This window comes from Triticum dicoccoides, chromosome 2B (genome assembly GCF_002162155.2).
Source record: "Triticum dicoccoides isolate Atlit2015 ecotype Zavitan chromosome 2B, WEW_v2.0, whole genome shotgun sequence".
NCBI lineage: Eukaryota > Viridiplantae > Streptophyta > Magnoliopsida > Poales > Poaceae > Triticum > Triticum dicoccoides.
This window is the reverse complement of record NC_041383.1, coordinates 67,869,651-67,882,185: the sequence shown is the minus strand read 5'-3', so window position 1 is coordinate 67,882,185 and position 12,535 is coordinate 67,869,651. Positions and strand designations below refer to the sequence as shown.

The window sequence follows — 12,535 nt, the reverse complement described above, 5'->3', positions numbered from 1 at the left end:
TTATGGGCTTTATTTTACACATTTATATCATTTTTGGGACTAACCTATTAACCGGAGGCCCAGCCCATATTGCTGTTTTATTGCCTATTTCAGTATTTCGAAGAAAAGGAATATCAAACGGAGTCCAAACGGAAGAAAACCTTCGGCAGCGTGATCTTTGGAAAGATTATGACCCAGGAGACTTGGAGTTGAAGTAAAGGGAGCATCGAGGGAGCCACGAGACAGGGGGGCGCCCCCACCCCCCTGGGCGTGCCCTACCCTCTCGTGGGCCCCTCGAGCCTCCCCCGACCGACTTCTTTCGCCTATATAAGCCTACGTACCCTAAAAACATTGAAACAAAAGATAGATCGGGAGTTCCGCCGCCGCAAGCCTCTGTAGCCACCAAAAACCTCTCGGGAGCCCGTTCCGGCACCCTGCCGGAGGGGGAATCCATCACTGGTAGCCATCTTCATCATCCCGGTGCTATCCATGATGAGGAAGGAGTAGTTCACCCTCGGGCTGAGGGTATGTACCAGTAGCTATGTGTTTGATCTCTCTCTCTCGTGTTCTCTCTATGGCACGATCTTGATGTATCATGAGCTTTGCTATTATAGTTGGATCTTATGATGTTTCTCCCCCTCTACTCTCTTGCGATGAATTGAGTTTTCCTATTCAAGTTATCTTGTCGGATTGAGTCTTTAAGGATTTGAGAACACTTGATGTATATCTTGCCGTGCTTATCTATGGTGACAATGGGATATCACGTGCCACTTGATGTATGTTTTGGTGACCACCTTGCGGGTTTCACCCATGAACCTATGCATAGGGGTTGGCCCACGTTTTCGTCTTGACTCTCCGGTAGAAACTTTGGGGCACTCTTTGAAGTACTTTGTGTTGGTTGGATGAATCTGAGATTGTGTGATGCATATCATATAATCATGCCCACAGATACTTGAGGTGACAATGGTGTATCTAGGTGACATTAGGGTTTTGGTTGATTTGTGTCTTAAGGTGTTATTCTAGTACGAACTCTTGAATAGATCGATCCGAAAGAATAACTTTGAGGTGGTTTCGTACCCTACCATAATCTCCTTGTTTGTTCTCCACCATTGGTGGCTTTGGAGTGACTCTTTGTTGCATGTTGAGGGATTGTTATATGATCTATCCATGTTATTATTGTTGAGAGAACTTGCACTAGTGAAAGTATGAACCCTAGGCCTTGTTTCCTACCATTGCAATACCGTTTACGCTCACTTATCTTTAGTTACCTTGCTGTTTTTATATTTTAAGATTACAAAAACCTATATCTACCATCCATATTGCACTTGTATCACCATCTCTTCACCGAACTAGTGCACCTATACAATTTACCATTGTATTGGGTGTGTTGGGGATACAAGAGACTCTTTGTTATTTGGTTGCAGGGTTGTTTGAGAGAGACCATCTTCATCCTACGCCTCCCACGGATTGATAAACCTTAGGTCATCCACTTGAGGGAAATTTGCTACTGTCCTACAAACCTGTGCACTTGCAGGCCCAACAACGTCTACAAGAAGAAGGTTGTGTAGTAGACATCAAGCTCTTTTCTGACGCCGTTTCTGGGGAGGTGAGTGCTTGAAAGTATATCTTTAGATGTTGCAATTGAATCTTTTTGTTTCTTGTTTTATCACTAGTTTAGTTTATAAAAGAAAACTCCAAAAAAAATGGAGTTAAGTTTGTCTCATGCTCTCCGTCTTTTTAATATCTTTCGTGAGTATGATGAAAAGGAAAATTGTGCTCAAGTGCTAGAAGAAGAAGTCTATAAAATGTTTGGTATTACATCTTTGTGTGATGAGCATGATTGCAATGTTGTTAGTATGAATTCCTTAAATATCCATGATGCTAATGATGTGAAAAGCCACAAGCTTGGGGAAGCTATGTTTGATGAAGATGATATTTTTTGTTCCCCAAGTTTTGTTGAGAATATTTATTATGATGCAAGCATGCCTCCTATTTATGATGATTATATTGATGAAAGTGGGTTTGGAAGAGTGTAAACTATAGGAAGTAATGATCCCACTATTTTGGAAGATGTTGAATCTTATTGTGATGAACATGAAATTGGATTTGGAAGAGTGTCAACTTTATTTAGTGATGACTCCACTATTTCGGAAGAGGTTCCAAATGATTATGAGAACAAAGTTGCTATCTATGATGATTATTGTGATGACTTGCATGCTATTAGGAATAATGATAACCATGAAACTTGTCATCATGATTTTAGTTTTCAATTGGATTATGCCTCACATGATAATTGTTTTGTTGAGTTTGCTCCCACTACTATTCATGAGAAGAATTTTGCTTATGTGGAGAGTAGTAAATTTTCTATGAAAGTAGATCATGAAAAGAATGCTTTAGGTGCTGGTTATATTTTTGAATTTATTCATGATGCTACTGAACATTATTATGAGGGAGGAATATATGCTTGTAGGAATTTCAATAATATCAACTTTCCTCTCTATGTGCTTAAAGTTTTGAAGTTATGCTTGTTTTGCCTTGCTATGCTTGTTTATTATTGTTCCCATAAGTTGTTTGCTCACAAAATCCCTATGCATAGGAAGAGGGTTAGAATTAAATGTGCTAGTCATATGCTTCATGATGATCCCGTTATGTTTCAATCCTTATCTTTTATGTGAGCATCATTGTCATCATCATGCCTAGCTAGAAAGGCATTAAATAAAAAAGCGCTTGTTGGGAGACAACCCAATATTTATCGTTACTATTTTTGTGTGTCCACATGATTATGCTACTGTAGTAATCATATTTTATAGCTTTTGTTTCAATAAAGTGCCAAGTAAGACCTTTAGGATAGCTTACGGTGATAGTTGTGTTGATCCTGCTGAAAATCAGAAACTTTTGCACCCAGTAAATTAGTTTTGTTAATTCACAAAAACGTGATTATGATCTGATTCTTTTTGCTCTGGACTGGTACACAAATTTTCTTAGGACTTCCTAATTTTGTAGGATTTTTGTAGTTCCATAAGTATACGTTTGATATAGATTACTACAGACGGTTCTGTTTTTGACAGATTCTGTTTTCTATGCGTTGTTTGCTTACTTTGATGAATCTATGAGTAGTATCCGAGGGTAGGGACCATAGATAAGTCGGAGTACAGTAGATATTACACCAATATGAATTTAGAATTAGTCCATTTCAGTACCTAAGTGGTGGTTTTATTTTCTTATACTAACGGAGCTTACGAGTTTTCTGTTGAGTTTTGTGTTGTGGAGTTTTCAAGTTTTGGGTAAAGATTCGATGGAATATGGAATAAGGAGTGGCAAGAGCCTAAGATTGGGGATTCCCAAGGCACCCCAAGGTAATATTCAAGGACAACCAAGAGCCTAAGCTTAGGGATGCCCCGGAAGGCATCCCCTCTTTCGTCTTCGTTCATCGGTAACTTTACTTGGAGCTATATTTTTATTCACCACATGATATGTGTTTTGCTTGGAGTGTCATTTTATTTTGTTAGTATTTGCTTGCTGTTATTTAGAATAATTTTTTGCATCTATAAGTTCAATAAAAATGTCAAGGATAGCCTTTGCCATGCTTATTTTGCTAGTATACATGTTGCTGTTTGAAAACAGAAAGTTTACCGCTGTTGCAAAAATTCCCTAGAAAATTCAGAGAATGTTATAATGTTGAAACTTTTTGCATATTGAGCTCTGATAAATCTTATACAGCTTAATATTTTTATCATAATTTTTTGAGTTAGAGAAGTATTTATACTCTTGCATTCTTTACAGACTGTACTGTTTTGGCAGATTGCTGTTATGTTTGCATTGTTTGCATATGTTTGCTTGTTTAATGATTCTATTTGAGGGTAGGAGTATTAAATATGTAGAAGCATTTAGTATCCAACGTTGAATAATAATTTTAGTGATTTGTTACAGTAGAAAATGATAAGGGTTTGCATTGGTTTATACTAACCTATCTCACGAGTTCTTGTTGAGTTTGTTGTGGATGAAGCTTTTGATAAAAAGAGAAACCATGATATGAGAGGAATTAAGGAGACACAAAAGTTCAAGCTTGGGGATGCCCAAGGCACCCCAAGATAATATTTCAAGAAGTCTCAAGCATCTAAGCTTGGGGATGCCCCGTTAGGCATCCCACCTTTCTTCTTCAACAATTATCGGTTAGTATCGACTGAGCCTAAGTTTTTGCTTCTTCACATGAGTTGTGCTATGCTTGCAACGTCATTTTATTTTATTTTGCTTGCTGTTTGAATACAATACCAAGATCTGAAATTCCTTAATGTTAGAGAGTCTTCACATAGTTTCACAATTATTCGACTACTCATTGATCTTCACTTATATCTTTCAGAGTAGTTTGTCATTTGCTCTAGTGCATCACTTATATCCTGTAGAGCATGGCGGTGGTTATATTTTGTAGAAATTGCTAGTCTCTTATGCTTCACTTATATTATTTTGAGAGTCTTTTAGAACAGCATGGTATTTGCTATGGTTAGAAAGTTGGTCCTAGAATGATGAGCATCCAAGTTGGGTATAATAAAAACTATCATAGAAAGTGAATTGGATGCCATGATCAATTTGATACTTGATAATTGTTTTGAGATATGGAGGTAGTGATATTAAAGTCATGCTAGTTGAGGTGATTATGAAAAATGCTTGTGTTGAAGTTTGTGATTCCCGTAGCATGCATGTATGGTGAACTGCTTTGTGATGAAGTTGGAGCACAATTTTATTTATTGATTGTCTTCCTAATGAGTGGCGGTCGGGGACGAGCGATGGTCTTTTCCTACCAATCTATCCCCCTAGGAGCATGCACGTAGTGCTTGGTTTTTGATGACTTCTATATTTTTGCAATAAGTATATGAGTTCTTTTGACTAATGTTGAGTCCATGGATTATACGCACCCTCACCCTTCCACCATTGCTAGCCTCTCTTGTGCCGCGCAACTTTCGCCGGTACCATACACCCACCATATACCTTCCTCAAAACAGCTACCATACCTACCTATTATGGCATTTCCATAGCCATTCCAAGATATATTGCCATGCAACTTTCCACCGTTCCGTTCATATGACACGCATTACTTTTGTCATATTGCTCTTTGCATGATCATGAAGTTGACATTGTATTTGTGGCAAGGCCACCTTCATAATTTTCATACATGTCGCTCTTGATTCATTTCATATCCCGGTACACCGCCGGAGGCATTCATATAGAGTCATATCTAGTTCTATCTTTGAGTTGTAATTCTTGAGATGTAAATCCATAAAAGTGTGATGATCTTCATTATTAGAGCATCGTCCCAATGAGGAAAGAATGATGGAGACTATGATTACCCCACAAGTCGGGATGAGACTTAGGACTTTACAAAAAAAGAAAGGCCAAAAGAAACAAAAAGAAAAAGAAAAAAAGAGAAAAAAGGGAAGGGACAATGCTACTATCTCTTTTTCCACACTTGTGCTTCAAAGTAGCACCATGATCTTCATGATAGAGAGTCTCCTATGTTGTCACTTTCATATACTAGTGGGAATTTTTCATTATAGAACTTGGCCTGTATATTCCAATGATGGGCTTCCTCAAAATGCCCTAGGTCTTCGTGAGCAAGCAAGTTGGATGCACACCCACTTAGTTTCTTTTGTTGAGCTTTCATATATTTATAGCTCTAGTGCATCCGTTGCATGGCAATCCCTACTCACTCACATTGATATCTATTAATTGGCATCTCCATAGCCCGTTGATACGCCTAGTTGATGTGAGACTATCTTCTCCTTTTTGTCTTCTCCACAACCACCATTCTATTCCACATATAGTGTTATGTCCATGGCTCACGCTCATGTATTGCGTGAAAGTTGAAAAAGTTTGAGATTACTAAAGTGTGAAACAATTGCTTGGCTTGTCATCGGGGTTGTGCATGATTAAATACTTTGTGTGATGAAGATAGAGCAACAGCTAGACTATATGATTTTGTAGGGATAACTTTCTTTGGCCATGTTATTTTGAGAAGATATGATTACTTTGATTTTTATGCTTGAGGTATCACTATTTCTTATGTCAATATGAACTTTTATTTTGAATCATTTGGATCTGAACATTCATGCCCCAATAGAGAAAATTACATTGAGAATTATGCTAGGTAGCATTCCACATCAAAAATTCTTTTTTATCATTTACCTACTCGAGGACGAGCAGGAATTAAGCTTGGGGATGCTTGATACGTCTCCAACATATCTATAATTTTTGATTGTTCCATGCTATTAAATTACCCCTTTTGGATGTTTATGGGCTTTATTTTACATATTTATATCATTTTTGGGACTAACCTATTAACCGGAGGCCCATCCCATATTGCCGTTTTATTGCCTCTTTCAGTATTTCAAAGAAAAGGAATATCAAACGGAGTCCAAACGGAATGAAACCTTCGGCAGCGTGATTTTTGGAAAGATTATGACCCAGGAGACTTGGAGTTGAAGTAAAGGGAGCATCGAGGGAGCCATGAGACAGGGGGGCGCGCCCACCCCCCTGGGCGCGCCCTACTCTCTCGTGGGCCCCTCGAGGCTCCCCCGACCGACTTCTTTCACCTATATAAGCCTACGTACCCTAAAAACATCGAAACAGAAGATAGATCGGGAGTTTCGCCGCCGCAAGCCTCTGTAGCCACCAAAAATCTCTCGGGAGCCCGTTCCGGCACCCTGTCGGAGGGGGAATCCATCACCGGTGGCCATCTTCATCATCCCGGCGCTATCCATGACGAGGAGGGAGTAGTTCACCCTCGGGGCTGAGGGTATGTACCAGTAGCTATGTGTTTGATCTTTCTCTCTCTCTCTCTCTCTCTCTCTCTCTCTCTCTCTCTCGTGTTCTCTCTATGGCATGATCTTGATGTATCGCGAGCTTTGCTATTATAGTTAGATCGTATGATGTTTCTCCCCCTCTACTCTCTTGTGATGAATTGAGTTTTTCTCTTGAAGTTATCTTTTCGGATTGAGTCTTTAAGGATTTGAGAACACTTGATGTATGTCTTGCCGTGCTTATCTGTGGTGACAATGGGATATCACGTGCCACTTGATGTATGTTTTGGTGACCAACTTGCGAGTTCCACCCATGAACCTATGCATAGGGGTTGGCACACATTTTCATCTTGACTCTCCGATAGAAACTTTGGGGCACTCTTTGAAGTACTTTGTGTTGGTTGGGTGAATCTGAGATTGTGTGATGCATATCGTATAATCATGCCCACGGATACTTGAGGTGACAATGGTGTATCTAGGTGACATTAGGGTTTTGGTTGATTTGTGTCTTAAGGTGTTATTCTAGTACGGACTTTTGAATAGATCGATCCGAAAGAATAACTTTGATGTGGTTTCGTACCGTACCATAATCTCTTCATTTGTTCTCCGCTATTAGTGGCTTCGGAGTCACTCTTTGTTGCATGTTGAGGGATTGTTATATGATCTATCTATGTTATTATTGTTGAGAGAACTTGCACTATTGACTAGGCCTTGTTTCCTACCATTGCAATACCGTTTACGCTCACTTTTATCTTTAGTTACCTTGCTGTTTTTATATTTTCAGATTACAAAAACCTATATCTACCATCCATATTGCACTTGTATCACCATCTCTTCGCCGAACTAGTGCACCTATACAATTTACCATTGTATTGGGTGTGTTGGGGACACAAGAGACTCTTTGTTATTTGGTTGCAGGGTTGTTTGAGAGAGACCATCTTCATCCTACGCCTCCCACGGATTGATAAACCTTAGGTCATCCACTTGAGGGAAATTTGCTACTGTCCTATAAACCTGTGCACTTGCACGCCCAACAACGTCTATAAGAAGAAGGTTGTGTAGTAGACATCACCTTCCTCTTTAGCTCTTCCTATCAAAATTGCCAACATAACCGCTACTGTGCTGAACAAGATAGGAGACATCGGTTCCCCCTGTCTTAGACCCTTGTGCATGTGGAAGTAGTGACATATGAATCGACTTGTTACCGCCAGGAATCGTCGAATCCGTTCATACGTAAGGACTGCGGGAGGAACGACCATTTAACCTTATAATATGCTTTTTCGAAATCCACTTTGAAGATAACCACATCCAGCTTTTTTGAGTGGATCTCGAAGTGTTTTATGTAGGACAACCACACCCTCTAGTATGTTTGTGCCCGACATGAAAGCCGTCTAAGTTGGTTGCACCATACTATGTGCAATCCACATCAGTCGGTTTGTCCCAACTTTAGTAAAAAAAATTAAAGCTCACATTGAGTACACATATCGGCCTGAATTTCCCAATACACACTGCCTCCTCCTTCTTTAGCAACAACATTATTGTCCCAAAGTTTTTTTAGGGAAATGCCATCATGGCGGTTTATATTTCATGTGGAAACATGGCTACATCGTTTGAGAGAACATCAAGCAGAAAGTCCGAGCCTCGGTCTGCCACACAATAGTTCTCGAGGGCTCCGACTTTGTAGCCAACTAATCAGCCGCCATATTGGCCTCCATAGGACAATGACAAAACTTAACAGAAATAAAATTACGACATAAAAAAGAACACTCTTCATAGATGGCTGCAGCTGGACCTAAAGAATTCCCTCCATGTTGCATGGTTTCAATCACCTCCATGCAATCAGCTCGGATCTCCACCTTATTGCATCCAATGTTGTTCGCCAGAATCAGCCCATCCTTGAGGCCTCTAGCCTCTGCCGTTGCTGCGTCCTCTACGAAAGGGATGTCGCTTGCCGACATCGCAATGAACGCTCCCATGGAGTCTCTAATAATGGCCCCCGTTCCACCAGTGCCACTATCCGCATCGAAGGAAGCATCGACATTTAGGCTGACGAAATTTAGTCCAACCATGCCGCTGGATCCGCCTCGCACCTTGCTTCTTTGCTCTCATGAAGTTCTTTGTCAGACTGACAATAGCTTGGGCTGAATGTGTCGGCTCCCGCATGGCCTCACCATGGGTGAAGCACCGGCGTTCCCACCATATATACCACACGGCCACCGCCACAAGCTCCTTCTTGGACACGCCCGGGAGCGACGGGACGACGGCATTGGGCATCAGCAGCAAATCTCCTAGGATTGACAAGCCCTCCGACTCAGCTTCACATAGCTCATTTATAATAGAGTTCAAGCCAAGATTTGCCCAAATATCTTGCACCCTGCCGCACCTGAAGAACGAATGGAGAACACTCTCGCAGTCTGATTCACAAATTGGGCAGTCCGATGTTGTAACCATATGTCGGTTTGCCAACACACCCGACACGGAATTGCTCCATACAAAGCTCACCATACATGCACTTTTATTTTAGCCGGTACTCGAAGCTTCCATAGAATGCGCCAAACTGGACTAGTACTTGAGGGCAATACTGAATTTGTTTGTCTCAACTTTCGTCCGTGTTGATGATCCCACTCCATGTGATAAGCCATCTTGACCGAGAAAATTCCAGTTTTGTTGTAGTGCCATGAAACAAAATCCTCCATCATCCCCGGAGCCAGGGGTATATTCAAAATACGATTTGCATCAATGGGCTAGAATATATGTCTGATAAGTTGCTCATCCCAACACCTATTATCCACGTCAATCAGTTCAGAAACTTTCGTGAGTATGATATTACCTCGTGGAGTTATTGTCCCAAAGTTTAGGTGGAATAGTTGTAGATGGCCACTAAACAAGTCATGGAACATTGGCACTATTCACCCTTAATTATTACTCCGTTAATTAATTTGGGATTAATTAGCTCGTTGGATTAAAAGAGAAAAGAAATCCGCATTAATTTCCGCACCTCAAATTACGGGAGTAATTATTTTTCTATAATTATACCCCAAATGGCGGAAGGTTGATTCAAATGATGGAAGGTTGATTTATATTTGGCAGAAGGTGGATTTTCTATTGGCTGGAGATTAGTTTGGCAGAGTTAATTTCTTGAAAAATCATTACTAGAGGCGGATGTTTGCGTCTACGGTTGGATGGGCGGCTTCCGCATCTTGTCCACAGACCACATCCGGACATAAAAACAGACATATACCAAAACTATTTGCGGGTCAGCTTTGGAGATGCCCTAAGGAACCTTCTATCTATTAATCATAAATTGGAATAATCATGAACTCATTCTTTTCCCATAAAGTCAAGGTAATTCATCATACCCACAGCATTTCGGTGGAACAATGCAGACATGCACTATTCTCAATACACTTCCACAAGGACATACATGTAGTTGGTATGGTTCATATATCATAGAAATTTCACATGTAAACTTCATGTTATTAAGTACAAATAAAAGTAACCTTTCTGTTTCTGCAAACTACATGGAACGACAACCGGCAACAGTTAACTGTGAAAAAAAAAACATAACTTAGGTGCCAAGGGGGTACACAATTTGACACCTCGTCTGCGCGGTTGATCATGTGCTCACTTGGTGCCCTCAAAATAAACCAAAGCATTTGGAGAAGCTCTGTTCTTAAAATCCATCTTGATACGTTGTCTAGAGCGCCATTCGTTGTTCCAGCTAAAAGGGACATGGAGCTTCATGGACTCTAGCGCTCTTGCGTTCAAAACAAAAAACTTGGCAAAGTTATAATCTGGTTTCTTGCCTGAATAATTTCTCACTACTACTTGCTTTAAATGTCTATCAACACACTCAACAGTAGTAGCAGCTGGATTGTCGTTCTGCTTGTTTGGAACATGGCTCATCAATTTCTGAAAACGAAGCAAGAGAATAATTTAGAGTAGACCTACTCAACATAGGAATGGATAAATAGAGAGTACATATATAGAACGTAACTAAGATTGCAAAAAGAAAGAAAGGGTCGACCCAACTCACATTTATGTGAAGCTGTTGTAAGCAGGGAAAGCATTGGAGGACGTCAATGACATGATTTAACCTAAGACCATGGACAACAAGCTTCAAGACCTTTACATTATGCAGTGATGACACTAGACTGCTGTCAACCATTGCCTGGATCGTCAAAGCACGAAAGAATATGTATATAAGTAAGATTGCAAAAGAATGATATATACAGATGCCCTGTGTGGCTCCTAGATACATATATACCTGGAGTACTGTCTTCCCAAGCTGTACGGTGGACATCATGTCGCTGTGCAGACAACCCAAGATGTGAAGTTTTGGGGCAACCAGGACACGTATGATTCGTGGACCACAATCACCTTGGTCCCAGAGCATCACTTCCTCTAGGCTTGGAGTGTTGACGATGAGGAGTTCTTCCATCACATCACTGTCTGGGTCAACAAACATGCGGAACCTTACAATAGTTTGCGAGCTGATGTGGACGCGACGGAAGTGATAGTTTCTGTGAAGGTACAAGTAGACAAGATTTGGAGATGCGGCTATCATGGCGTGCAGTGTGTTTTCGGAGTTTGTTATCCGGCAGAGTGTGAGCTCGATGAGATATGGAAAAGTGATGCCGCCCAAGGCTAAGATATTCTCAGGGAAATGGCAGCAACCAAAGCTGGCGACGCGGAGGGAGGAAAAGCTCAGCGCGGATGGCGGCAGCGGCGGCATCAACTCGCCATCCTGTAGTGGTTCGGTGTTGTTCACCCGCTGGTAGCTGAAATGAAAATCCTCGAGGTGATCCAGAACCTTGGATCGGAACCAGCGGTCGAAGATGGGGTAGCCGTCTCGATCGCCGGAGTGCTGGCATAGCGTGCTGAGAGAAAGACGACGGGTGCGTACCTCGCGTGGAGCCTCGAGGATGTCTGAGATAAGGTCGACTAGGTTGTCTCCGGTCCAGGCCATTTTGTGGAGGTCGCGGTCGTCGAGGTTGAGCGGGGTGTAGTCGCGCCAGACGTGTTTCCAGCCTTTGGAGATGGCATTTGTGCGGGCGGCCTCGTCGATGGGGAGCGCGGAGATGATGGTGCCTAGGACGTCGTTGGGGAGGGCGGTGATGATGGTGACCTCCTCCTTCTTGGCGCCAGCAGCAGGAGGGTCCCTGGGCGGCGGCGCTTCTTCTCGGCCCTGCACCAGCCGCGCCGAAGACGAACCGCCGGCGAAGTGGCAGACATGGCCCTTCTTTGGGAGGCCGCAGAGGCCGCAGCAGTATCTGGCGCGTTTCCTCGGCGCCATGGGGGCCATGGGTTAGCCGGCGGGGTCTGGGTTCTGTGTCAATGTCTCGGAAGCTGTAGGCTGCCGCTGGGGGTCGAGGGAATGGGGAAACTGAGCCGGGAGAGGGGGGAGGAGCACCGGGAGATTAGGGGGAGGAAGCTCCGCGAGGCCTTTTTCGGGTCTGCGTGTGTTCTCCGTGTGATGGGAAGAGTTGACGTGCTCCCCGAGGTTTTTTTGGGTCAGTTTCCACTCCACACTCCTTACATCACTCGTGCTCTACGGCTGGCCTGGTGCTGCAGTAGCATTACACTATTTTGTCAACTTGCAAATCAATTCAGCAGAAGATGTTCTCTCTCTCAAAAAGAATGAAGATGTTCGACACTGCACCTAAAGGTGCAACCGTGCTTGTCTGATCTATCTCCCGCTGGAGCTAGAGGACGACAAAGGTGAGTGCGTGGCAACTCCCTCCTTCCTAATATCTTCCTTC

The 12,535-nt window shown here is 42.2% G+C and overlaps 1 protein-coding gene across 1 annotated transcript; it reads right to left on the bottom strand.

Annotated features, from left to right (window-relative positions):
- Positions 1-10,397: 10,397 nt before the first annotated feature.
- Positions 10,398-12,069, bottom strand: LOC119360486 (putative F-box/FBD/LRR-repeat protein At5g56810). The gene is made up of 3 exons (XM_037626107.1): positions 11,041-12,069; positions 10,810-10,944; positions 10,398-10,685 (listed from the first exon to the last, which is right to left on the bottom strand). The coding sequence occupies exons 1-3, from the start codon at positions 12,067-12,069 to the stop codon at positions 10,398-10,400; spliced, it is 1,452 nt and encodes a 483-aa protein (XP_037482004.1).
- Between the last annotated feature and the right edge of the window lie 466 nt (positions 12,070-12,535).

Coding starts and splice junctions, on each gene's coding strand:
- LOC119360486 (XM_037626107.1), bottom strand. CDS start 12,069: ATGGCGCCGAGGAAACGCGCCAGATACTGCTGCGGCCTCTGCGGCCTC. Junction 10,945..11,040: donor TTGGGAAGACAGTACTCCAG/GTATATATGTAT, acceptor TTGACGATCCAG/GCAATGGTTGACAGCAGTCT. Junction 10,686..10,809: donor TACAACAGCTTCACATAAAT/GTGAGTTGGGTC, acceptor CTTCGTTTTCAG/AAATTGATGAGCCATGTTCC.